Source organism: Mus musculus, chromosome 11 (genome assembly GCF_000001635.26).
Source record: "Mus musculus strain C57BL/6J chromosome 11, GRCm38.p6 C57BL/6J".
In the NCBI taxonomy this organism is placed as follows: domain Eukaryota; kingdom Metazoa; phylum Chordata; class Mammalia; order Rodentia; family Muridae; genus Mus; species Mus musculus.
The window spans coordinates 120,688,469-120,710,683 of NC_000077.6; the positions used below are offsets into that span (position 1 = coordinate 120,688,469).

At 53.5% G+C, this 22,215-nt stretch overlaps 1 protein-coding gene across 9 annotated transcripts in view; it reads left to right on the forward strand.

Moving 5' to 3' along the window:
• Positions 1 to 20,979, forward strand: part of Aspscr1 (alveolar soft part sarcoma chromosome region, candidate 1 (human)) — a 36,475-nt gene extending 15,496 nt beyond the window's left edge. For 5 of the 9 annotated variants that reach the window (NM_026877.2, XM_006534086.4, NM_001363056.1 and 2 more), the window contains 11 exons: positions 61 to 134; positions 444 to 873; positions 12,676 to 12,815; positions 13,013 to 13,094; positions 14,016 to 14,082; positions 15,135 to 15,197; positions 15,604 to 15,656; positions 20,190 to 20,241; positions 20,462 to 20,531; positions 20,603 to 20,778; positions 20,876 to 20,979. In NM_026877.2, coding sequence (NP_081153.1) covers positions 61 to 134; positions 444 to 873; positions 12,676 to 12,815; positions 13,013 to 13,094; positions 14,016 to 14,082; positions 15,135 to 15,197; positions 15,604 to 15,656; positions 20,190 to 20,241; positions 20,462 to 20,531; positions 20,603 to 20,778; positions 20,876 to 20,889 — 1,221 coding nt within the window. In that variant the 3' untranslated portion in view covers positions 20,890 to 20,979. The remainder of the gene's footprint in view (positions 1 to 60; positions 135 to 443; positions 874 to 12,675; positions 12,816 to 13,012; positions 13,095 to 14,015; positions 14,083 to 15,134; positions 15,198 to 15,603; positions 15,657 to 20,189; positions 20,242 to 20,461; positions 20,532 to 20,602; positions 20,779 to 20,875) is intronic. The other 4 variants (NM_001363055.1, XM_030246265.1, XM_030246266.1 and 1 more) reach the window with 1 other exon arrangement.
• Positions 20,980 to 22,215: the final 1,236 nt, after the last annotated feature.

The window sequence follows — 22,215 nt, forward strand, 5'->3', positions numbered from 1 at the left end:
GGAGTTGTTCCAGGCTTGAAGATCTAGGCAGGGCCTACATGTCCTTTTGTTTCTCTGCAGGTGACTGGTAGAGCTGCCTTACAGAACACAACCCTTCAGTCACTGGGCCTGACAGGTGGTAGTGCCACCATCAGGTAGAGATGTCAGAGTCTATAGGCTTTTGGATCTGGGGGTGGGGGTTGGTATGGCACATGTCTGTAACCCTAGAACGTCAGAGACTGAGGTGGGAGAGCCTGGAGTTGGGGGCCTGGGCAGGGATGTGGAAAAGGTTCCTGGAGGTGGGAATGTAGGTAGTACAGTCCCTACTGTGCCTTCAAGGACTACTCCTTCCAGCCATTTTTCTCATGTCTTCTCTGTAGAGAGAAAACATGGATCTAAGAAGGGACCCTGAAGGAGTGAAGGGCCAGTCTGTGGTGTTAGACTTACTTTTGTGCTCTCCCCAGGTTTGTCATAAAGCAGTGTGACACCGCCGGCAAACAGGAGTCCATAGCCGTCAGGAGCAAGGCCCCGGGAAGTCCGGTCTCCTCCTTGTCAGCCGACCAGGCATCCAGTAGCACATTGCTTCCTCTGAACTCTGGGGAGTTCAGCAGGGGAGACCTAAACCATGAGGGTGATGCAAACACCTCAGGGACCGGCCTTGAGGGTGGCCCCAAACCAACGGATGCTCAAACAAAGCAAAGCACCAGTGAGCCTGCATCGGCCCCCTTCGTTCCCTTCTCTGGGGGGGGCCAGCGGCTGGGGGGCCCGTCTGCGTCCTTGAGACCTCTAACATCACCTTCGGCCAATTCATCCAAGTCTTTCTCTGGCCCTGGGGGCCCTTCTAAGCCCAAGAAGCCAAAGCCTGGTGAGGAGCCCCAGCAGGAGCCTGAACCGGTAAGGCATATACTGAGCCCCAGGGACCAGGGCTGAGCTATGGCAGTGCTTGTCCACGGGTGGTGGGTGCCTCCTGGGAAAGACTTGTTCTGTCTGAACTTCCCATTTCAGCATGTGGAAGTAGGAACTGCCCAGACCACCAGCAGCAGCGAGTCTGTGCTACCGAGAGTAGTCCTCACAGGGCTTTCAGCCTGGCCTACTGCCACAGGGAGACTGAGGACAGCAGCTGTCTGCCTTGTGCCTGGTTGGGAGGTTTTGATAGTGTGGAAGTCCCATGCCAGGCAGCCTTCCTGTCATCTTCTTGTCTCTGGGCAGTGGGTTTGAGGCCTAGATGGAGATTGTATAAGAATGGCAGTGAATTTGTCTGTGGGTCAGGATCTCCCTGACTTTATTGGCAGTTTAAGTGGGGGACTTGAGCTGTAGGGATGGCTTTGCTGTGTGAAGTGCTGCGACTCATCTTAGCTTGGGAGAGAGCAATGGGTGTTCTTGAGCCCTTAGAAAATGGCCCACTCAGTGGTCCCTGGTCCAGCGTGATCTGTGCTGTGTTACTGGCTGGCTTTCTTTTTTTTTTTTTTTAAGATTTATTTATTATTATATGTAAGTACACTGTAGCTGTCTTCAGACATTCCAGAAGAGGGAGTCAGATCTCATTACGGATGGTTGTGAGCCACCATGTGGTTGCTGGGATTTGAACTCTGGACTTTCGGAAGAGCAGTCGGTGCTCTTACCCACTGAGCCATCTCACCAGCCCCTGGCTGGCTTTCTTGATGTGGAGCTAATCACTATGCACTGTGTGTTCCCATTGCAGTGCACACCCATTTAAACAGTTTGCAAAATAGCTCTTCATTTTTTTCCTGTTTTTTTTGGTTGTTGTTGTTGTTGTTGTGTTATTTTGTTTGTTTGTTTGTTTGCTTGAGACAGGGTCTTATTGTGTAGTCCAGGCTGGCCTTGAACACACAGTGATCTGTCTGATTCTTCCGAGTGCTAGAATTAAAGGTGTACACCTCCATGCTTGGCATAGCTTTGTCTTAATTCTGGATCTGTCTTTGAGCTGCAATTATTGTCACCCTGACCCCATTTGTCTCTGATTCTCATCCTACCGTCCTGGTAATGACTTATTTCTGCCAACACCCAAGGAATAGAAAGGTACTTTTATTTTGGATCACTCTTTATGGTCAGTTGATGGGCCAGGGCATGGCCTCGTGAGCACCTTTTCCAACCCTAGGTGGCACTCCAGCAGGAGACTCAGGAGGACGTGGTGTGGCCATTGTTGGGTGCCATGGGTGTTCCCCATGCACCCATTTCTGGGTTCCAGGTGAGGCGTTTGCTTGCCCCCCCACCCCCACCCCCGGGGCCTCTGAGCAACCCAAGTACCCTGTATGAATAACCTCACTGAGGACTTCCTCAGGAAACATGGGAAGTTCCTGGACTGTCAGCTCTGCTCCTATATGAGTTTGTTCCTGGGAAGAGCCCAGTCTTCCAGAGTCCAGCCAAGCAGGACTTGGTTCAGCAGGACCTGTGGTTTCTGGCCTAGGGCTGGAGAGGGTCTTTCTCTGGCCAGCACATTGCCTGAAGTTAGCTCTGGGGCAGGCTGTAAGGTGACCATGGCCTGGAGCTCTGAGGCCGGTCCGGTGTCTTAAAGGAAGGCAGCTGTTCCAGAAGGAGGATGATTTCTTTATTTTCCTTAAAATGTTAAAAATTATTATTTTGCCGGGCGTGGTGGTGCATGCCTTTAATCCCAGCACTTGGGAGGCAGAGGCAGGCAGATTTCTGAGTTCCAGGCCAGCCTGGTCTACAAAGTGAGCTCCAGGACAGCCAAGGCTATACAGAGAAACCCTGTCTCAAAAAAAAAAAACAAAAAAAACAAAAAACCAAAAAAAATATATTATTTTTGTTTTAAAGACAAGGTATCAATCACCCTGCAGCCTTGGCTAATATGGAATTGGCTCTGGATATCCAGTTGGCCACTTCACTCAGAGAACTATCTTCCAGTCTCTGCCTCCTGAGAACCGGGATTAATGGCATTGCCACCACACCCAGCTTTTTTAACATTTTCATGAGTGTGCATGTATTTATGCATCTTTTACAAGTGTGTAGGCTTCTGTGTGCATGGTGTGGGTATGGGAATGTAGTGAACATGTGAACACAGGTATATGGAAGCCTGAGGCTGATGTCAGTCATCCTTGGTCAACTTTCACCATATTCATTGAGGCAGCCTCTCAGTCAAATCAGAGTTGACCCATGTGGCTGATCTTGTTAACTAGCTTGCTCTGGTGATTCCTTGTCTCTGCTTTTGGAGGCTAGAATCATAGGTGGGCTATCAGGCACACACCTTGCTCCTCCTGCTCCCCAAGACAGGGTATCTCTGTGTAGCCCTGGAACTCACTTTGTAGACCAGGTTGGTCTTGAATTCATAGAGATCCACCTGCCTCTGCCTTCCAAGTGCTGGGATTAAAGGCATGGCCACCACTGTCTGGCTCACATCTGGCACTTAAATGGGCTTGGGGAACCTGAGAGCCCATCCTTACCCTTGCTGTAACCACTGAGGCATCTCCTTAGCCTCCTTGTTTGAGATACGTGTCTTTAGGATGTAGCCAGACGACCTTGAATTTGTAACCCTTCTCTCTCATCCATCCAGTGCCACCAGGCCAGGTCTCCTCCAACATTTTCTGTGTTTTTAGGGCAGGGTCTCTCCATCTCATGGTTTACTGATGTACTGTCTGAAGTTTGACCCTCCCCATTGCTTATCTCCCTCCCACCCAGCATACATTTAGATCCTAGTACTGCTGTGCAAGCTGACATGTTTCACAGCAGCCTGCAGCCTCATGGCTTCTCGATGCCTTGTGCTGTTGCTGCCTCTAACAATCACCAGTGAGGTGGGTGGAGAGAGAGGGAGAGGGAATGAGAATGTGTTAAAACTGTATTTTATTTATTTTGTGTGTGTGTGTATGTGTATGTGTACTTGAGTGTAAGTACCCATAGAGGCTAGAAGAGAGCATTGGTCTCTCTGGAGCTGGTGGTGCAGATGGTTGTAAGCCATTTGATATGGGTGCTGGTAATCAAACTTGGGCACCATCCAAGAGCGGTGAGCATTGTAGACTGCCGAGAGCGCAGAGTTGTGTTTTATAGCACTTTGTCTTTGGTTATTGTGACTGAGCGTACCCCTTCTGAGTTCTTGGCACCTGAGCTTTGCCTTTGTCCTGTGGATGTCCTTCAGCCACTGTAGAGCTCCTGGTGGGTTGGGTTGTGCCAGTTGAGTCACTGTGCCTGTGATGCTGGCATGCGTCCCTTATTGCACAGGAAGCCATGTGGACCTGTGGAATCTGTTCCTGATCTTTGTGCTTTCTGAGTGATCACGTGATGTCTTCTGACTTTGCGTTCCTTTGACTCCATGAGTTAATTTTTGTTCTATGTATAGAATATGAGGTAGAATTTCCTGGGTTTCTCCTCAGTGCTTGGTTCTAGCCAGTTTTGCAGCACTGTCTTTAGCTTCCCACTTGCTCTGTCTCAGTGGCAGCCCAGTCTGCTGTGGAGCTGGTCTCCCTCCAGTGGCTCCCTGCTGGTGAGGCTTGTCTTGGAATGGCTGCCAGCAGAGTCTCCTCCTTACCTTTCTTTGCCAAAAGTGACATGTCTCTTCAAGGACTTTATCCCTTCAAGTAGTTTTCAGGATGTTAGCCAAGTTCCCGAGAAACGGCTGTTGGACCTGTGTGAAGCTCTGTGGAGTCTCTGTTTGCTTCGGGAGAATCAGTTGTGCTGCGTCTCCTCGTGTGGACCTCACATGTTCTTCCACGCACTTGTCGTCTTCTGTCCTTTAATGTAGGGTGTGGACACTTGAGGTTACGTTTGTAAATGTGGAGTAGTATCAGGGTCCCTGCTATGCAGTCACCAGTGGCACCTGTATTCGTTCCAGGAAGTCTTGTCTGATTTTTGTTGGGGTCTCCTAAGCTTGATGTTTTCAGTATCAGATCTTACTTGTCTCTGAGTGTCCAGTGTTCTTTAAGTCATGCCACTCCTAGTGGAGGCCTTGCTTTGGCCTTAGGGAAATACTCTACAGCTTTATTAGGCGAAGGCCTTTATTCCTGAGATTTCTAAATTTTTTATCTTCAGATCTAGGCCCTTTTCTGTCTTGGTGATGGGACAGTGAGTGCTGTCTTCTTCAGCCTTATAGTTGAGATTTTGGTTGAGTGTGGGTGGGGCTATTCCTGCTTTCAGGGCCAGTGATGCTTAACTAAGTTTACTCTGACCTTTGCTTTTGTAGTCATAGGGGAGATAGGCGGACAGCCTTGCTCACTTTCCCTCCCTCCCTCCCTTCCTCACTCTTTATCCAGCCTGGGACAAGCCTGGGATCAAGAAAGTATTTGATTGGGGGGACGGGCAGACAGGGTTTCTCTGTGTAGCCCTAGCTGCTGTCCTGGAACTCACTCTATGGCATCATGTCTTGGCTTCTGCAAGCCCTACCTCTGGCGGGCTCTCTGAGCCTTTGGCTGACTTGTCTTGGCCATCTCTGCCCTGGACTCTGCCTGCATGCATCTTCTCACCATATGTAGAGCCCCATAGCTAGGCTGTTTAAGCCTCAATATCCTGTATGGAAGTGTCCGCAGCACCTTTAGACTTTGGAGGAGGTAGATGAGGCCATGGACAGCCCTAGTACAGACTGGAGACCAAAGGAATCCAGTATTGGACATGGGGAGGAAGTGATAACGGCCCAGTTGACCTAGGGCCGGGCCAGCAAGTGTGCCAGGTAAGGCAGGCCTAACTGTAGCACCTGCCTTCCTTTCCTGACTCTCCTGCTGGTGTTAGGATACTGACGGGTCCTCGCTGTAATTTGGGTAAGGGTGACTTTATCATACTTGTGATTTTCCTGTCTAGGAAGCTTTGTTTTTTATTTGGACTTTTTGGGTTTTTCGAGACAGGGTTTCTCTCTGTAGCCCCAGCTGGCCTCAAACTCAGAGAGATCCTCCTGCCTCTGCTTCCCAGGTGCACCTCCACTCCTGGCCTCACGAAGCTTTATTTAAAAAGCAAAAACAAAAGACAAACCTCCCCACTTCTCAGAAAGGACTTCGTCTGATGCTGTGCCTTTCTCAGAGTCTTTACGGCTAATACTTGCTTCCCACTTGTTTGCTATGTGTGCTGCTGAGGTGGGCAGTGTGTATTGAGGCAAGGACTCCCTGTATATCCTGCTTAGCCCAGATCTCACCTGCTTAGCTCCCTGTGCCCATGACCATGGGAGCTGTGATATGATGTCTTGGTCCTGGTCGCCATCATGCAGAGGACCCACCCCAAGGACCTTCTTGGGGCCCTCACCTAGTGACTCTGTGGACAGTTCATAAGGCTGGGACTGAGGATATGATAGTGTGTGTTAGAATACAGGGCAAGGTGCATTGAGCCCAACACTGTGGGGCTGACACTGTCGGTAGCCAGTGGCAGGTCATAGTGCTGGTCCCATCTAGACACCTCTGCTTAGGGCTCTCACTCCTGCCCCTGTCTTCACACCTGAGGGGGAGGCTGGTTACCTGTGTCCATGGCGGGTGAGTGGTCGCTCTTGTGTACCTCTTTAGTGCCTTGATTATCTATTTGCTCGTGGCCCTGAACCACAGAACTGTCCTTGTGGAGCATCCTGGGATAGAGAAGGTAGAAGTGCCTGCCGTCTCCTTTATCCTCACTGATTCCTGCCCTGTGATGTTTGGCTAGATCCACGTGGTTAGGGGTAGCCGGTTCCAGAACCTTGGCCATGTCTGTTTTAGGGGCAGGGCAACTGTGTCTTTCTCTTATGTTGAAGGTGCCAGTTCTCAGCCTCTCACTCCCTCCATGCCAACTCAAATTCCATTTCCTGGACTGTATATGGGGGTGCAGCAGTCAGAGCAGCCGGTCTGGTCAGCTTGCCAGGCAAGCAGTCACTGTCCCAGTGTCGGGATCCCAGCATAGCCCTAAGCACTGAACACAGGGCCCCCAGCCAGCCAGCTTGTTCCATGGAGGGTGTGCATGCACTGTTATGCTCCTCCAGCCTTTGATCTGGGAGCCTGGGCAGCTGATTGATTGTGGAGCGTGTGTCGTGTCCCCCTCCCTCCCCCCCTGTGCTTCTTGTCACCAGCAGCCCCACACCCAGAGGGCTGGCTGGCCACATGCATCTGCTTTGTGTCCCTACTCAGTCTTGGGGGGAGGGGGATGGGAACAAAACAGAACTTTTTTGGGGAACTTCAAAGGTACACTTTAGTAATCAAAAAGAGTTTCCAAGTTTCCCATTAATGTTTTGCCTGTGTGTGGTTTTTGGATTTAAATAAAGACTCAGAAGAAAGAGACAGGATAAAATACAGGCAGGTCCTCGCTGAGGCCCGGGATGGTTCACAGAGCCTGGCGGTTCCTGCCTTTGATGTCAGACATTAATTATTAGAAGGTAGTTTTACTGGCGATCAGAACCGGGCTCTGGGAGAGGCTGGGGCTGCCCGGCGCCCCCTGGCCATGTCCTTTGAAGTCCCTCCACAGCCCAGGAGGCCGGCTTGTAGCTCTAGTTCACTTGCAGGCTGACATAGTGAGTGCGCGCGCACACACACACCATGCCTGTAGCCTTTCCAGCAGCTGGCACAGGGGCCAGCCCTGATCAAAGGCCCTGGTCCTCCTGGGCAGGTCTGGCTGCCCCTGGCCAGTTTGCTCCTCCCCCTCGGGATTTCCTTCTTGTCTGCCTCTCATACCTGCTCACAAAGACTGGCCCTCACCCTCTGCACCCTGGGTTGGTGACTGGTTAGGACTAATGGGACTGGAAGGGGTCTGTCTTGGGTGTGGCACGAGGTTGTTGTGCCAAACTTAGTGAGTTACCCACCTGGACCACTGAATGTGGAGCAGGGCAGGGCACAGCAGGGTGACAGGTGTCTGTGATGACTGGAGTCTTCTTATGCCCATGGGGATGCTGTGATTCTGTTTGCTCTACTCTGCCCTAGGGGTCTCTGTTTCTGTTATCTTTCTTCAGAGGCTAGCTGTGGGCCTGCTGTGCTTGGGTGTTTATGGATAGCCTCAGGCTCTGAGGACCAAGTTCACTTTTGAGAGCTACAGGCCACTCCTTCATTGGAAAGTCTACTGCGGCTTTGCAGTGGCCAACTGAGTGTCTGGTCTTTTGTTTGTTTTGTTTTAAAGTTTTTTATTTGTATTTATTTGTTCGCTTGCTTGCTTGTTTGCTTGCTTGCTTGCTTGTTTTGGGACTAGGGTCTTACTATGGAGCCTTGGCTGGCCTGGAACTTGCTACGTAGACAAAGCTAGTATCAAACTCACAGAGATCTACTTGTCTCTACCTCCTGAGTGCTGGAATTATAGGCACGTGTTACCATGTTATCTCTATTTTCAATAATATGTATACGTGTATAACTGTGTAGGTATGTGTACATCAGTGCAGTACCCACACATGCCAGAAGAGGGCGTTGGGTCTGTGGAGCTGGGGTTCCAGGAGGTTGTGAGTTCTGGAGAATGCACTTGAGTTTTCTGTAAGAGCAGTGCGTGCTGTGCTCTCCCTCCGAGTTCCTTTCTGGTTGTTTTGGCAGGTGCTGAGGCTTCACTGAGAGACTCCAGGGCCTCCTGCTCATTAGGCAGGTGTTGTAGTGCAAGGACCCCAACTTGTTCCACCTCACCTGGGCTCCCAGTTTGTACTGTGAAAGTGTCCAGTGTTCTGTCCTGTCTTGAATATTTATCCTTTATTGTTTGTTTTGACTTTTAAACTTTTACGTGGCCTTGGTTGGCCTGGAACTTACTATGTAGAGCAGGTCGCCTTGACTCAGAGAGGTCCTCTGCTTTTGCTTCCCGAGTGCTAGGATTACCACTAGACCCAACGTAGAGGTTTATCTTTCCTGAGCACTCAGGAGCAGCTGCCAGCCTGGCCAGGCCCTGCCATCCCATCCCTGGTGTAGCCGTTACGTTTAGGGAGGTGAGAGGTGTGCCTGTGATGCTTCGCAGCAGTGCACCAGATGTTCACGTACCACTGCTGCGGCCGAGGGGTGCCATTGCACTCTATTGGTTTATTTGTTTGTTTGTGTTGTTGTTGTTGTTTTGTTTTTGAGACAGGGTTTCCCTGTATAGCCCTGGCTGTCCTGAAACTCACTCTGTAGACCAGGCTGGCCTCGAACTCAGAAATCCACCTGCCTCTGCCTCCCGAGTTGTTTTTTCTCTAAGAGCGGGGTTTTCCTCATACCTTGGTTGTCCGGAACTTGCTCTATAGACCAGGCTGGCCTCAAACTTAGATATTCACCCGTCTCTGCCTCCAGAGTGCTGGAATTAAAGGTGTGCACCATGCCTGGCTGTGCTCTCTTCTTTTAAAAAAGGCTTTGGTCACTTTTTTGAGAAGGAATAATTTATATCCACAGTAGAGAAGCCAAACAGTGAGGAACAATAGACATGAAAATGGGAACCTGCCTAGGAGTGGGTGTGTTAGTGTGCTGGGGTGGCGCTCCGTGGAGGTAGGTATCTTAGAAAGGAGCAGCGCTGCTCTGAGCTGCCCCAAGCCTGAGTCAGTCTGGCACAACTGTGTCCTGCTGTGCTGTCCAGGGCGTTTGATGGTGTCCATGTGCTCAGGCGCCTCCCCCCCTCCTGCCCTCCCTTCCAAGGGTGGCTGAGCCCTGTGAGTAACAGGAGGTTTGGCCTGCATCCCTCTTGTAGTGATTCATGTAAGCTCAAAGCCTCAGGGGAAACGCTTCACATTCCCCTCACCAAAGCCCTTGTCAGCGCCGCAAGCAAAGGGAGCAGGCGGGTGTCGATGGGGAAGCTGGAAACTCTGAGATTGAGGTCACCTCTGAAGAGTGTTCTCATGTTTTCTTCATCTGTCATCTTGTCCTGGAAAATCACTGTCAAAAGAGGAAACTCAAGCAGGCCCATTTCTGATATGAGTAGGGCAATCCTGCGGCCACAAGGCCCTGCGGGGCTGGCCAGGCCAGGCTTCATGGAGTTCTCTTCCTTCTCTGCTTGGAGTGATTCTTTAACCTCTACTTCCCACTCACCCTGGGGTGGCTCCAGCCTGGAGATTGCTTACAGCGGCGCCCACCTGCCTCGCAGGGGCGCTGTTCTACGTGCCTCCTGTGCCCTAGTTCTCAATTGCCTGGGGTCAGATGTGGTGGAATTTATGGACGTGGGATATGGGAGACTACTGCTTTCTGTCCCGGTCAGCTCTTCCTGGCTGTTTCCTGCTCCCCTTGCCTCTTTTCTGGTCAGAGTGCAAGATCCTCACTGCTAGCCAGGACTCGGAATCTGTTGTGTTCCTAGGTTCCCTGGAGTCAGAGCCCTGTGCAGGCTTTAGTAAGGGCTCTTTCACCCCAGTGTCAGTCCATCACAGCCCCACAGGTAGGGAAGACAGGCCACCCACCTTTACCTGTACACTTTTATGCCAGCTCTTCCTAAGGCACTCTCTCAGTAGTCGCATACCAACTGTCATATGCCCTGACCCTGTAGGCTTATTTTGAGGATTTGGGCCTGACATGCATGGGCCTCCTGGGGAAAGGCTCTTTAAGATGCCCTTCACCCTGAGCCCCTATTCTGACGGAACTGGCTTGTCCTTGGGAGTCTCTTGCCCAGGCTTCTCATTGTGCTTCCTAGGAGCCCTTGAGCTTCGCAGCCTCAGCCCAGTGGCTTAGCCTTTTGTGTCCTCCCACAGCACAGGAGGGTTCTAGGACGTTGTCTTGGGTTCCAACCGTTTTCTGTTGGAGGAATGGCAGGACAGGCTTTTCTCTCCTTCAGGTACCAGTGGTGCTCTGGCTGTCTCTCTGGCTTGTCAGGCTTGACTGTCCCTCACAACTGTTCCTGTGTCTTCTCTTTGTCCTCATGTCTCATCTCCAGATATGAGCTCTGTATCCAGAAACATCTCCATAAGTACCTAGGGTGGGAGTCGTGTGTAAGACTGTCGGGATGGCAGATGGGAGCCAGGCTCTGGCAGAGAGAGCATCCTGAGTAAACAGAGGCAGGCATGGCTGGGGGACAGCTGTGTGGCCTCTGCACTGCTGACTGCCCTGCTGCAGCCCCTCCCTGTCCGGTGGCCCTGGATGGAAGCTGTGAGGGAAGACTGTGAGGCTGGTGGAGCTTCTTCACTCTGAGTTCCCTGGCTTCCCCCGCTGCTCCTGGTGGCAGTGTGATGCCTCCGGTCGGCTAGCTGCAGGCCTTGCAAGGTGTCATGGAAGATTCTGGAGCCTTGGACCCTCTGTAGCAGCTCACTTGGCCTGATCTTTGCCAGGAGGTTCCAGTAGACCCTTTTACCTTAGTGCATCTCTCTTGCAGCACAACTGTCCTGAGTAGGCTCTGTGTCCTATCCTTCTGGTCTCGGGGCTCCTGGGGCTTTGTGGTAGACAGTTTTCCTGAGTAGAACATGAAGGTGTCCCAAACAATGAAAGGTACCCATGGAAGCAGCTAGCAAGCCACCATCCTCCCTGATGCTGTTCCTTAGGAAGGTTCCTGAACTGACAGCAAGAGAGTCTGCCTGAGTTCCTCTGGTTTTTGAGCCTGAGTGCCTGAGGCTACATGCGCTTTCAGATCCCAGATTGCCACCGCTTGGCCTGGCCTGGCTGTCCACGGAGACTGTTGCTTAGAGTTCAGGACGTGTTACATTCTGCCTTCTCACTAGAGCCTGGGCAGGCTCATGGCCCCGCTGGAATGTAGGCACTGTGGCTACGGGGGCAGCCTAGCTCTGGGGCAGACTGCCTATGGTGGCTGTTCTGTGGCTGTGGCTTTGAAGGGGGCAGCCCCCTGGGTCCACGGTTAGCCACCCATGGCCCCTGCCCAGGCCTGAGCCAGCCTTTCCTAGCCATGTAGCCCAAGGTCAGATGGGCTCCATGGTTAGAGCAGTATAGTGAAGCTCAGTAGATTGTAGGGATATGGTGTCCATGGACAGGGGCAAGTGAAGGGACTTCCAGGGAGACATCTGAGACAGGTATGCATCAGAGTACAGCCAGTGTGGGAGTACCGAGGGCGAGTACCTTGTCCAGGCAAGGGTCAGCCTCCCTGAGCCTGAAGACGTCTTCAGAATGATGGCACTGCAGCTTGGCCCTGACTTGTGGAAGGCTGCTGGAGGGCAAGGGGAAGCTTGTTCTTAGAGCCAGACAACCTGTCCCCAAGTTGTCAGCATTGCAGGGCTTGGCTTGTGGTATTACAGCTGTTTTGTCTGCAGAACAGGACCCAACATGGGTTCTGCCAGCCCAACTGGCACCTTGGTCAGGCCTGGCTCCATGGGGTGGCCCCAGCACAGAGGAGGTATCCCTCCCTCCTGGGTACCGCAAATGGACTGGGTCTGCCTTGTAATTTTCATTGCCATTGATGCCAATTAGGAGTGACGCTGTCCCTTCCTCTGTCCCTGGGTGGGCAGAGGGAAGGCCAGCTTGCTCCCCAGGGAGGGAGAGGTGGAGTCAGCCTGGCTTTGGGGCTGTGACTGTGAGAGGGCAGTAGGGGCAGCTGACTGGGGTTTTTGCCAACACTCTAATTTGGTGGCTTCCACTGTTTCTCCTTTCTGGAACCCCTGACGTGGCCTCCAGGAACAGGGGTGCAGCTCCCCAAGTTGACTTCCTGGACTTGAGGTTCTTCCACTGAGGCAAGAAGTGTGTTAGGACACTTTGGGGCTGCCCTGAAGTTGAGTGCCCATGGGCAGCACTGACGCCCACAGAGGGCTGAGCTTCTCCACACCAAGGCGCTTCTAAGTACTACCGTCTTAAGCCCTACTCTGGCCGTCTGGTTGTGAGATAGTTTGCTGGATTGGAGTCTTCATGGCTATTCCAGCTGTGGGGACACATGTACATGCACGTGCACATCCATGCTGAAGCCATTTCAGCTGAATTCGTCTGTTCACAGCCCGTTGACCGAGATCCTGTGGTGTACCACCCTGACCTAGAGGACTTGCTACAGCCCTGGCCGGCAGAGGTGCCTGACGAGTTCTTTGAGGTGACTGTGGATGATGTGAGGAGACGCTTGGCCCAGCTCAAGAGTGAGCGGTGGGTGCCCCTGGCCCTGTGGTCATCTGGTCATCTCAGTGGCTTTCCTCTGTGGCTTCACCCTGGTACCTTCCTACTGTCCTCCCCTCCTAGGGGGAGAAAAGCCCTTAGGGCCTTGGAGGGGGCGCAGTTGGGTTTTGGGCTCCAGAGTAAGCAGCTTTTCCGCTGAGACTGGGACCTGGCTCTCTTCACCACAGGAAGCGTCTGGAAGAAGCCCCCCTGGTGACCAAGGCTTTCAGGGAGGCTCAGATGAAGGAGAAACTGGAACGTTACCCAAAGGTCAGCAATGGCTTTCTTAAGTCCAGAAAGTGACTGTGACATCCACACAGGTAGTTAAGTCAGTTCATAGATTAGGCAGCCCCAGGCTCACGTAGCACCACCACATGGGACCTTCTCCTTGGCTGAGCAGGTGTCATGGTAGGCCTGGGTACTGAATTGAATTTGGCTTTGTCTGCTGCACTAGGCAAGTGCTGCTTTGCCACTGACCCTAGGATGGAAAAAACCCTTATTTGTTTGCTTTGTTGTTATTGTTTGGTGGGCTCAGAACTTAGTGTTCTGTCTCCACCTCCTGAGCATTGGATTTCAAGTCTACAGCACCACACCCAGTCAACAGAGCAGATTGGAAAACATACACAGGATGTTATATTCGTTCACTAGTCCATCCGTTTGTTCATTCGTTCGTTCATTTAGACAGGGGCTCATGTAATCCAGGCTGGCTTCAAATGTACTTTATAGGCAGAGATGACTGTGACTTCCTGACAGGCGAGTTACAGGAGTGTGCCGCATACACACTCCTATATGAGCTTTTAGGGTGCACACGTTCTGGGCTCTTGACTCCTTCTTCTTCTTCATCTTCTTCTTTTTTTTTTAAGATTTATTTATTATTATATGTCAGTACACTGTAGCTGTCTTCAGACACACCAATAGAGGGTGTCATATCTCATTACAGGTGGTTGTGAGCCCATCATGTGGTTGCTGGGATTTGAACTCAGGACTTTTGGAAGAGCAGTCAATGCTCTTAACCACTGAACCATCTCTCCAGCCCCTTGACTCCTTCTTGTAGCTCAGATGTATTTATTTAGGAGGACAGGGAAAACCAGGCCTGGGGTAGCTGACAATTCCTGGAGTAGGAACAGAGCAGGGAGACCCCTCCTTGTGCTGAGTGTAGCTCTGACTTCTCTCTCACTTGCTCCTCCACAGGTGGCTCTGCGGGTCCTATTCCCTGACCGCTACATCCTGCAGGGCTTCTTCCGCCCCAGTGAGACAGGTGAGTGCCTGCAGTACCTGGGAGGGCTACTGTGCCCTGTTGGGTGTTCTACACCACAGGACTGTAGTTCCTGCCCTTGGAGCTTAGAAAATGGGGTAGTGGCAGGCTGCCATCCTCGCCATGTGACATGCAGGTGGCTCTGAGGTTGCAGCATTTTTGGGTCCTCTGGGTCCAGTTCAGGACTTGGACTGCTTCTCAGAGGACTCAGTCCTGTCCCCAGAGCTCGTGAGTCTGAGTGTTTGGGACACAAGTAGGTAGGAAAGCCTCTGAGAAGGAGCCATCAAAGCCACCAGAGATGGAGCAGACCTTGGTGGTCTGGTTTTTTGTTTGTTTCCTTTTTTTTTTTTTTTTTTTTTTTTTTTTGGGTTTTCCAGATAGGGTTTCTCGTGTAGCCCTGGCTCTCCTGGAACTCACTCTGTAGACCAGGCTAGCCTCGAACTCAGAAATCCGCCTCCTCTGCCTCCCGAGTGCTGGGATTGAAGGCATGCGCCACCATGCCCACCTGGTGGTCTGTTTTTAAATTTTTTTTTTTAGATTTATTTATTTATTTCATGTATGTGAATAATGTAGCTGTCTTCAGACACGCCAGATCCCATTACAGATGGTTGTGAGCCACCATATGGTTGCTAGGAATTGAACTCAGGACCTCTGGAAGAGCAGTCGGCGCTCTTAACCACTGAGCCATCTCTCCAGCCCCTGGTGGTCTGTTTTAAGACAGTGAAGATGAAATAGTTCTAGGCCTGAGGGGTTCCTATCCTGGCAGGGTTCAGGTTGAGGAGTTGGGTCCTCAAGAGGGACCAGGGATGCTGTCATTAGGCAGGCCTCGCTTGCATCAGGATGGGGATCCTAGAAGTGGTCTGTACTGTGGTTCCCACCTCGCTGAACATGTAGGATAGTGGGATGCACTACGGAGTCCTCACATCCAGGGCTTAGCATCTACCACCAACAGGGTGGCTGCTGAGCCTGCATTGCTGGGGATACCTTTGGCGCTCATTGTCCCTAGGTTCCCAGCAGGACCTTGAACAATGAGTGGTGTTCCCCTTTCTCCACAGTGGGGGATCTTCGAGACTTTGTTAGGAGCCACCTGGGGAACCCCGAGCTCTCCTTTTACCTATGTAAGTCTCTGTTCCTCAGCTGGCCCTGCCTCCATCTGGCACGACCCTTTTTCCCTCGTTTTAGTCTGCAAAGTGTGACCTTCTCTCTGGGATGGGATTTAAGATAGCTTTTGCTCTAGGAGCCAAGTTGTCTAGCTCTCCAATCCTGGGTCCCTTGCAGGGAGCTGATATCAGTGCCCAGCTCCCCAGTTTGGCCTTTTTCCCAGTCTCACCCTGTGACTCAAGCTGCAAGGGGGACTGGATCCAGGAACAGGGTTGTCACCAGGGTGACGAGGACCCCTGTGAGCAGCAGAGGTGGGTGGACAGCCTGTGACCTGAGATGTGATTCACAAGTCCTACTGAGGTCTGTCTGCCCTGACACATGGGGCCTACCAGTGTCCTAAAAGACAGCCCCCTCTCTCCACAGTCATCGCTCCACCCAAAATGGTCCTGGATGACCACACGCTGACTCTCTTTCAGGTACTGCTTTCCTCACGGGAGGGCGTTGCTGGGCTGACTGTACTGGGAGGGCAGGGCGCCATGCTGCGGTTGGGTTGGGAAGGAGTGCCCTGGCAGGCGCTGTGGTGGGTAATAAAGCCTTTTAGAGCCGGTGAATTCAGAGGGAGCAGTGCGCCTCTGAAGTTGTTTCTGACAGGGCTTTCCAGCCTCCTCCGCTTCCTGCCTGGCCCCGGGGTGGGGATGGGCCTGCCCAACTAGCTGGCCTGCTGTCCTCAGCTGGGGCCGTCTGGAGGTCCTGGCCCCTGGGCTGCTGTATGACACCAGCTCCTTAGCCTCTGGGTGAGGAAGAGGCCTTGGCAGCCTGGTCTAGGAGTGGTACCAGGCCTCAGGAGGGCTGGGGTCTCCCGGGGTCCTTAGCTGCCTTTAGCTGTCATCTCTGCCTCTTTCCCTAGATCTCCTGCCTGTCTCAGGTAGGAGTGTGTAGTTGGCCCCAGGCTTTTCCACGGGGCCTCCAGAGGCAGACACTACTTGACCCTGCACCCTGCAGAGCCAATTGGAATGAATGCCTTGTCTTCCCATTCCCCCCCCCCCCCCCAGCATCTGGGACCTCCTTAGTCCCTCTAGTCTAATGGTTTCCTTTTCAAAGTCTTTAGATATTTTAATTAACAACAGAGGTGCCTGAAGGCCTCTACAAAAGTCTGGGTTGGGGGTGACAGGCTCCACTGGCTGCCTAGAACTGCCACCATTGGGGTGAGACAGGGCAAGGAACAAGCTGGAAGCTCACCAGGGACTGTACATTTAGGGAAGTGCAGCCACATGGCTCTGCTGTAAGGGAAAGCAAGGAGGTGTCCCAGAGCAGGCCTGTGACCCCATGATCCCCTTCTTGGCTTATGAACCTCCAGGCGCCAGCTCTCTTTCTTCATCTCTGCCCCTCCCTACCTCCCTGGCCAGTGTGTTGATAAACACTGAATCTGTAAGATGCTTTGGGATTGAGGCCAGTGCCCAGGCCCCTCCCCTAGTCTGGGTTCACATGCCCCCTCCCCAAGCCCCAGTGTGCCTCTCACCCGCCTCTGCCTGATTCCTGGTGACACTCTGCCCCTGCTACCAGCAGCCGTCTCCTTTCATCTGTCAGCTCTGTCTGGAGCCACGGGGCCTCCCAAGGGGTGGCATCCCTTCCTGCTGCTGAGGGAAAGAAGCCCGCTCCCCTCCCGTAGGTGAGCAGGCAGCAGCCCTTGAAGCTGCAGCGTTCACAGCTCTGTCTTTGGCAGGGCTGGGCTCTGCTGCCCAGGGGTGGTCTACATTAGACTATGTGGGATGCCAGTAGCCCAGGAGAGCAGGGGCTTTCGGAGGGCATGGGGGCAGGGAGAACTAAACCACAGAGAGGTAGGGTGCAGAGCCCCACCTGCACTGTGAATTTTCTGGGCCTGAGCCCTAGGCCCCCCGCTGTCCCCAGCCACCCCCTTGCTCAAGGTTTAGGAGATGAGTAGTATTTTGTTGGTGCCATAGGGAAGGAAGAAGGGCAAGGCAGGGAAAAGCCTATGGTCCTATGCCCAGCCCCACCTGGCCTGCTGTGCTTTCTGAAGCTTGGCGAGGTCTTGCCTTCCATGCCCCGTAGGTGTATTCTGGGAATTGCTGATCAGTTGCAACCCTCATTCCTCCCCCTGGGCTCTAAGTGGTCCTGGGAGCCTAAGGGGAGGGGTGTAGCTTGAACCTGGTGGTCAGGCGGTCAAGTGTGTTCACTGCTTTTTCTGTTTGTCTGTGGTAGGGGTAGGGAGAGTGGGTTCCAGCCCGGCATCCCAGCCGGTGTCAGCTCCCGTGTGGGGCAGGGTGGCCCAGTGGGGGGCTGTGCAGTAAGCAGAGGGTAGAATCTCATTTATTGATTGGCGTGGTCTTCTGTGCACCTTTCCTTGTTCCATTGGGACCTCAAGCAAGTGGGCAAGGGTTTCAGCTTCTGTCAGGCACTGAATGAAGGCTGAGTTCCCGAGGACAAGCTGGTCCTAGGTGCCTAGAAGACCCCTTTGTAGAAGAGGATTCCTTCCCCGTACTTTCCTGACTTCCTGCCCCAAGCTCAGGGTATCTTATCTTCAAGTTGAGAGAAAGAGGTAAGGAGTGAGGTAGGCCCTGGACTCTGCTGATGACAGAACAGAACAATGGCAGAGTGTGCCTCATATCCAGCTGAGTCAGGTGCGGCTCAGCCTGGAGGGAAAGGGGACTTCCCTGTCCCCTGCCGATGGAGTGTAGCTCGCTCTCCCTTGGACAGGCTTGGTCCTGGCAATGCCTGGTATTTGCTTAGAGCAGGCAGGCAGCTTCAAAGAATTCAAAGGCCCACAAAAGGCAGCCTTGGACTCTTAGAAGATCGTTTGGTCCTAGAAGGTGGCAGGCAGCCTTGCCTTTGGGAGTTGAACACCATTGCTGGGCTGTGCCATTGCTGCTGAAGAGGGCAGAAGCTCTTACTGTCCCAGGTGACTGAGCAATAGGGGCTCCACAATTGGAGAGGGAGATGCAAGAGAGAAGCTCATGCTTAGGTTCATATTAAGGTACAGCCTCCTCTGAAAACTGATTAACCTTGATGTTAGCAATCCCCTGCCCTCAACTCTCCTCCATCTGGGGCTGGGGACACAACCCACAGCTGGCCTTGCCTCTCATGGTGTTCTGGGTTCTCCCTGACCTCATCTGAGCTCCCCAGGCACTGCTTGGTAAGGAAGGGTCTAGCCTTGGAGCTGCCACATGGCAGCTGCCTCTCAGTCACTTCCCAAGGTAGCCCCCTTGACTGGTGGTGGTAGACAACAGACAAGACCTTGTGGGCATGCCAGCCAGGCTCCCAGAGGTGCTAGAAAGAGTGTGCCACAGGCTACATATGAACACCACCCAGTTGCCGGCAGGAGTATAGAAGGTGGCTCTGGCTACTCGAAAGGCTAAGTAAGCCATTATGGTGGGAGGTGAGCCATTATGGGCCAAGGAAGGCCCTAGTACTGTCCTCCCATGTCCTTGCTTGGATCCCTGGCTGCCTTCTGGCCTCCTCCCAGGGGCACTGGGGCAGCCCCCCTCCCCCGCCCACCCCACAGGCACCCTCCCAGGGGAACTGGGGCAGCCCCACCCCCACCCTACAGGCGCCCTCCCAGGGGCACTAGAGCAGCCCCCGCCCACCCCACAGGCACCCTCCCAGGGGCACTAGAGCAGCCCCCGCCCACCCCACAGGCCTCTTCCCATGCTGCTTTGATCGCAGACCTCACAATTGCGTTTCAAAGCATTCACCGCCCTTGTTTGTGTCCCTCTGTTGCCGGCTGGAGGCTGAGGTTTCAGCGTTCCTAGGCCTGGCCTTTGAAGCTTGCTCTTATTAATCTTTTAACATCCCCCCCAACCCCACCCACCCCGCCCACCCCTCCAGCCTGTGGCACTCACAGGAGCCTGGAGCCGCACGGAAAGAATGCCCTCAGCCTGCAGCTGCAGCCCCTTCCTAGGTCCTGCCAGACTCCTGGCTGCCCTCAGCTTTTGGCCACGTCAGCGAGCCCCAGCCCCAGCCCCAGCCCCAGCCCCAGCCCTAGCCCCAGCCCCAGCCCCAGCCCCAGCCCCCAGCTCCCTTGGGCACAACCTCTGAAAAAGAAAAACATTCAGATGTGTGATGCTCGGGCCTCTCTGACCTCTACAACCCTGGGCTGTAAGGGAGCCTCAAAGCCTTGTGTCCAGTGGCATCAGAGGAGAAGCAACCTTGTCTGCTTCATGCTCCCACCCCATACCTTGCCCAAGAAAGTAGGACCAGTCCCTGCACAAAACCCCACACCCTCTGCTCTCTTTGGCTAGGTGGGCCGCAGGACAGCAGAGCACCCGCAGATTTGGGGCTGGTGTGGTTTTGGGTAGGTGTGGCTTAGGAGCCTTTGATCCCAGGCATTCAGGTGTGTTTTCAAAGCACTGGCTATCCTTGTCTGGGGGGGACAGGAGGAGCTTGGGCTGGTCCTGGCTCTGGCTTCCTTCTTAGTGTTAACAACTCTGCCTGCACTGGTGTATCTCACAAGGAAGCATCTCTCGCTCATGGCATCTCTAAAGCAGCTTGATTCTGAGAGCCGGCCCCTTTGCCGCGTGCCCGGGCCTGTTCTCCTAGGACACTCCTGTCTGCAAGTGGCTCTGCTTAAATTCCTAACCTTAGAGACACTTCTACCCACAGCCCCCTCACTGTGGGTGGGTTGTTTGTTTGTTTGTTTGCTTGCTTGCATAAGCAGAGGGAGGGGTTGTGTGTCCATGGGACAGGTCTCTCTCCCACTTCTGTCCCTAGACAGTATCAGTCTGGGAGACCCAGACACCCCTGCCCACAACAGCCTTATGTCTCCTCAGTCATAAACTGACATTGACAGTTTGCTGGTGCTATAGCTGGGCAGTGGGACTGAAGGACACAGTTCTCACATGAGAAGTGGGGTTCCCAACTGGTGCTCTGCTGTGGTCCATGATGGGTGGAGTGCTAGAGGAAAGGGTAGACTTGCCTCTGGGAGACCGGAACCTGCTGAACACTGCCTGCCTGTCTGGCCCTCTGAGCCTCCCTGCTTCCTGCCCTCCTTGTAGGCAAACCTCTTCCCTGCTGCGCTTGTGCACTTTGGAGCTGAAGAACCAACAGGTGAGTGAGGCCAGCAGGACCCTCCCTGAATCCTGCTTTCTCTGATGCCCGAAGCAAGAACCTTAGAAGGTGTTCACTCTGAGGTACCTAAGTGGGTTGGGGGGCTGCAGCCCAGGACCCACCTCCCTGGTGCGGAGCACCTGCCTAGCACACCACTGGCAGCATGTGGGTGCAAGTGCAGGTCTCATCTGTGGCTGAGGGTAGGCTCTGGCTTCTGAAGGTCTCTATCTGGAACCTGGGCTGCTAGAACACACCGTCTCCCCATCTACAGCTGATGTGCTGGTGGCCAGGTAAGTTCATGAGGGGTTGGGAGCCCCTCCAAGGCTGTGCCCACCACCTGGCCTTGGCCTCTCACCTCTAGGTGTATGTCCCGGGCTTCCGGGTCCCCACCTCTGCTGCCAGCCCCTGACCCTGTATCCCTGGAGTCTGAGCCAATCGCTGAGGATGGGGCACTGGGGCCCCCAGAGCCCATCCAAGGGACAGCCCAGCCTGTGAAGAGAAGCCTGGGCAAAGTACCCAAGTGGCTGAAGCTGCCAGGTGCCTGCCTGCCTGCCTGCCATGGACTAGCTGGGTGGGGCAGGGTGGCTGGGCAGGAACTCAGGGGTTTGTGATTATTCTTGTGTTTGCATCACAGCCAGCAAGAGGTGAGAGCTACCAGCCTGGAGATGCCTATCACCAGCCACAGGACCCTACCCCCACCCACCCCGAGCAGGAATAAAGAGTCGCGCTTCTCTCAAAGCTGAGTTTCTTTTCTGCAGAAAAGGCCCTCAGGCCTCCCTCGAGCTCTCTCATCCACTGCTTCCCAAAGAACCCTGGGAGTTTGGCTGGACCACAGGGTGTTACTGTTTTTTAAAAAGCTGGGGTATCTCTGAAGGGCCTGAGGCCAGAACCCTGGGCAGGCTAGCTTCTTTTCATTTATATCTGACCTCTTTAGCCCCTTTATAGATTGGACAGAAGTGTAGGAGGAAGTCTCCTTTGCAAATTACCTGCAACCTGGGGCCACATCACGCTTTTGGCATACAGCCAGAAGAGGAGGACTCAGGTGCTTGCTTACCACAGAGCCACCTTTGACTGTCTGGCCTGGGGTGTTCTGGTAACCCTTTCTCCATGCCTTCAGTTGAGGACTGCAGGTCCAGTTCTAGCACCTAAGCTGGTTGGAGTCCTGTGTCCCATCAGCCAGCTCCTTCCTGAAGGTCTTTCATTTCCCACCCTCTCCTCAGTGCTTGGGACGAACCCAGAAACTTACCCTGTGTGTGGGGGTGGGGTGTTTGGGGGTTGCAGGCACTCAGGAGCAGCTCTCTACCCAGCTCAATCCAGGCTAGCCATTGCCTTCAGAGATTGCCCTCAAATCTGTTCTAGGCCCTGTGAGAGTTGTCTCTTCATATTATATGCCTTTCCTGATTGATCTCCCACCCGCACTCACATGGTCCTCAGTACTGGGTAGCCTGCTCCTAACTCCTGAGCGTACCACGGTGTTTCCACACTGGACTCTTGACAAGCTCCAGTAAGGGACTCTGAAGACCTACAGGGGTACTATGTGTAGCAGGTAGCAAATCACCCCACATGATTGCTTATTTTGTTTTGTTTTTTTGAGACAGGATTTCTGTGTGTAACAGAGCCCTGGCTGTCCTGGACTCACTTAAGCAGATCAGACTGTCCTTGAACTCACAGAGATCTGGCTGCCTCTGCCTGCTGAGTGTTGGGATTAAAGGCGTGTGCCACCACCACCTAGCCAGACACCCAGCATGTTTTCTGAGAATTGGCCTGCCGAGGCCTGATGATCATCAGAGGGCTCAAGCCTAGACTGGGCGGGCTTCCAGGAAGGCCCCACAGCTATGCCTCTCTGAGGGCACAGCCTGGCCCTTACCTATAGGCAGCCTGCGATCAGGCTGGGCAGGATTAAAGGAGAACCTTTCTGCAGACTGGCGCAGGCAGCAGGTCTTCTCACGTTGTGTAGCCCGGTCCCCGCCTCTA